This window comes from Aplysia californica, unplaced genomic scaffold (assembly GCF_000002075.1).
Source record: "Aplysia californica isolate F4 #8 unplaced genomic scaffold, AplCal3.0 scaffold00156, whole genome shotgun sequence".
Classification (NCBI taxonomy): domain Eukaryota; kingdom Metazoa; phylum Mollusca; class Gastropoda; order Aplysiida; family Aplysiidae; genus Aplysia; species Aplysia californica.
The window spans coordinates 1,042,245-1,043,547 of NW_004797426.1; the positions used below are offsets into that span (position 1 = coordinate 1,042,245).

At 42.9% G+C, this 1,303-nt stretch overlaps 1 protein-coding gene across 1 annotated transcript in view; it reads left to right on the top strand.

Annotated features, from left to right (window-relative positions):
* LOC101850331 (5'-3' exoribonuclease 1) overlaps positions 1-1,303 on the top strand; it is a gene marked incomplete in the record, with an annotated part of 54,945 nt that overhangs the window by 19,359 nt on the left and 34,283 nt on the right. The window contains 1 exon segment of the mRNA XM_013082045.2: positions 889-1,008. Within this exon segment, the coding sequence (XP_012937499.1) occupies positions 889-1,008 (120 nt within the window).

Sequence of the window (1,303 nt, forward strand, 5' to 3'; positions counted from 1 at the left end):
CCCCCCTTCATTTTTTTCATACTGCGTAAAAAAAAATTTTTTTCTCCTCTTCATTTTCATACTGCGTTAAAAATAAAAAAATAAAAATTTGGGGGGCTATCTTTTTTCTTAGTTCTACATTGTGTTGTTGCTTTTTGGGTTTTTTTCCAGAAAAAAGGCTTTTTTCTTCTTCTCATGGTCCTTTTTGTCTCATTATTGTTCCTTCTTTTCCTGTTGTTCATAATGATCATATTGATATGTTGTCCATCACAACCGTATTGATCATGGGTGGTTGGTGGGTGTTTGGTGTGGCCTCTGTGACCTAGTGGTTAGGGTTAGGCTACCGGATTCGTAATCGTGAGGTTGCGGGTTCGGGGGTTCGAGCCACGGGCTCGAAGTTGCGTCTTTGACAAAGGTACTTTATGCAAATTTTCCTCACTTCACCCAGGTGGGAATGGGTACACGGCCGTAGACAGTGAAAGATCTTGTCAGTATGCTAGTGTTTTAGCGCCCATAAATGGCTGCTTGCTCTGTATTCTTCCCAGGAAGTTGAGGTTGTTTCAGAATGATCTCAGGTCTGCTGGGGTAATAGTATAGATTGTGAAGCGCATAGAGCTTGCTGTTGAGCGGGGATTTGCTCTATACAAATGTACCTATTGCCTATTATTATTTGTTTGCTCTTCCTTTCCTATCCCTGTGGGTGGTCGGTGGGTGCCCTGGTGTTGTTTACTCCTTCCTTTCTGTCAAACATCTATCGTCCTGATCTCTCCTTCTTCTTTATGTTTGTTACTCGCTTGTAACACATTTGATCTTTGGCACTTATATGACCATATTGTGTTGCAAGGGCCGTAAAACTTACTAAAACTAATTGTTGTATTTTTTCCCTTCTGTTTTCCGTATCTGACCTAGCCTTTGATGACAGAGGCGGAGTCTCCTGTGATCGATTTCTACCCCGTCCAGTTTGACACCGACCTCAACGGCAAGCAGCAGGAGTGGGAAGCGGTGGTCCTCATTCCCTTCATTGAGGAGGTAAACTGTTGTGTGTCGATGAAATGTTTTAAAATATGCTTTTAGGTGTTTGGTTTGTGAGTAGGAGAGGTCCTCATGTATGGTTTCTGCCTGTTTGTGTGTCTGTCTGTGTGTGTCTGTCTGTCTGTCTTTCCGTTTGTCCATCTGTCAGGCCGTCCTGTCAATCCCTCCTTCCCTCATTTCTTAAAGGGTTCATGCTAATGTTCTCTCAAAATCAGTCTGTATGTTTCCCAGTTTTGTTTGTCAGTCACTGTCTCTCTCTCTCTCTTTCTCTCTCTCTCTCTCTCTCTCTCTC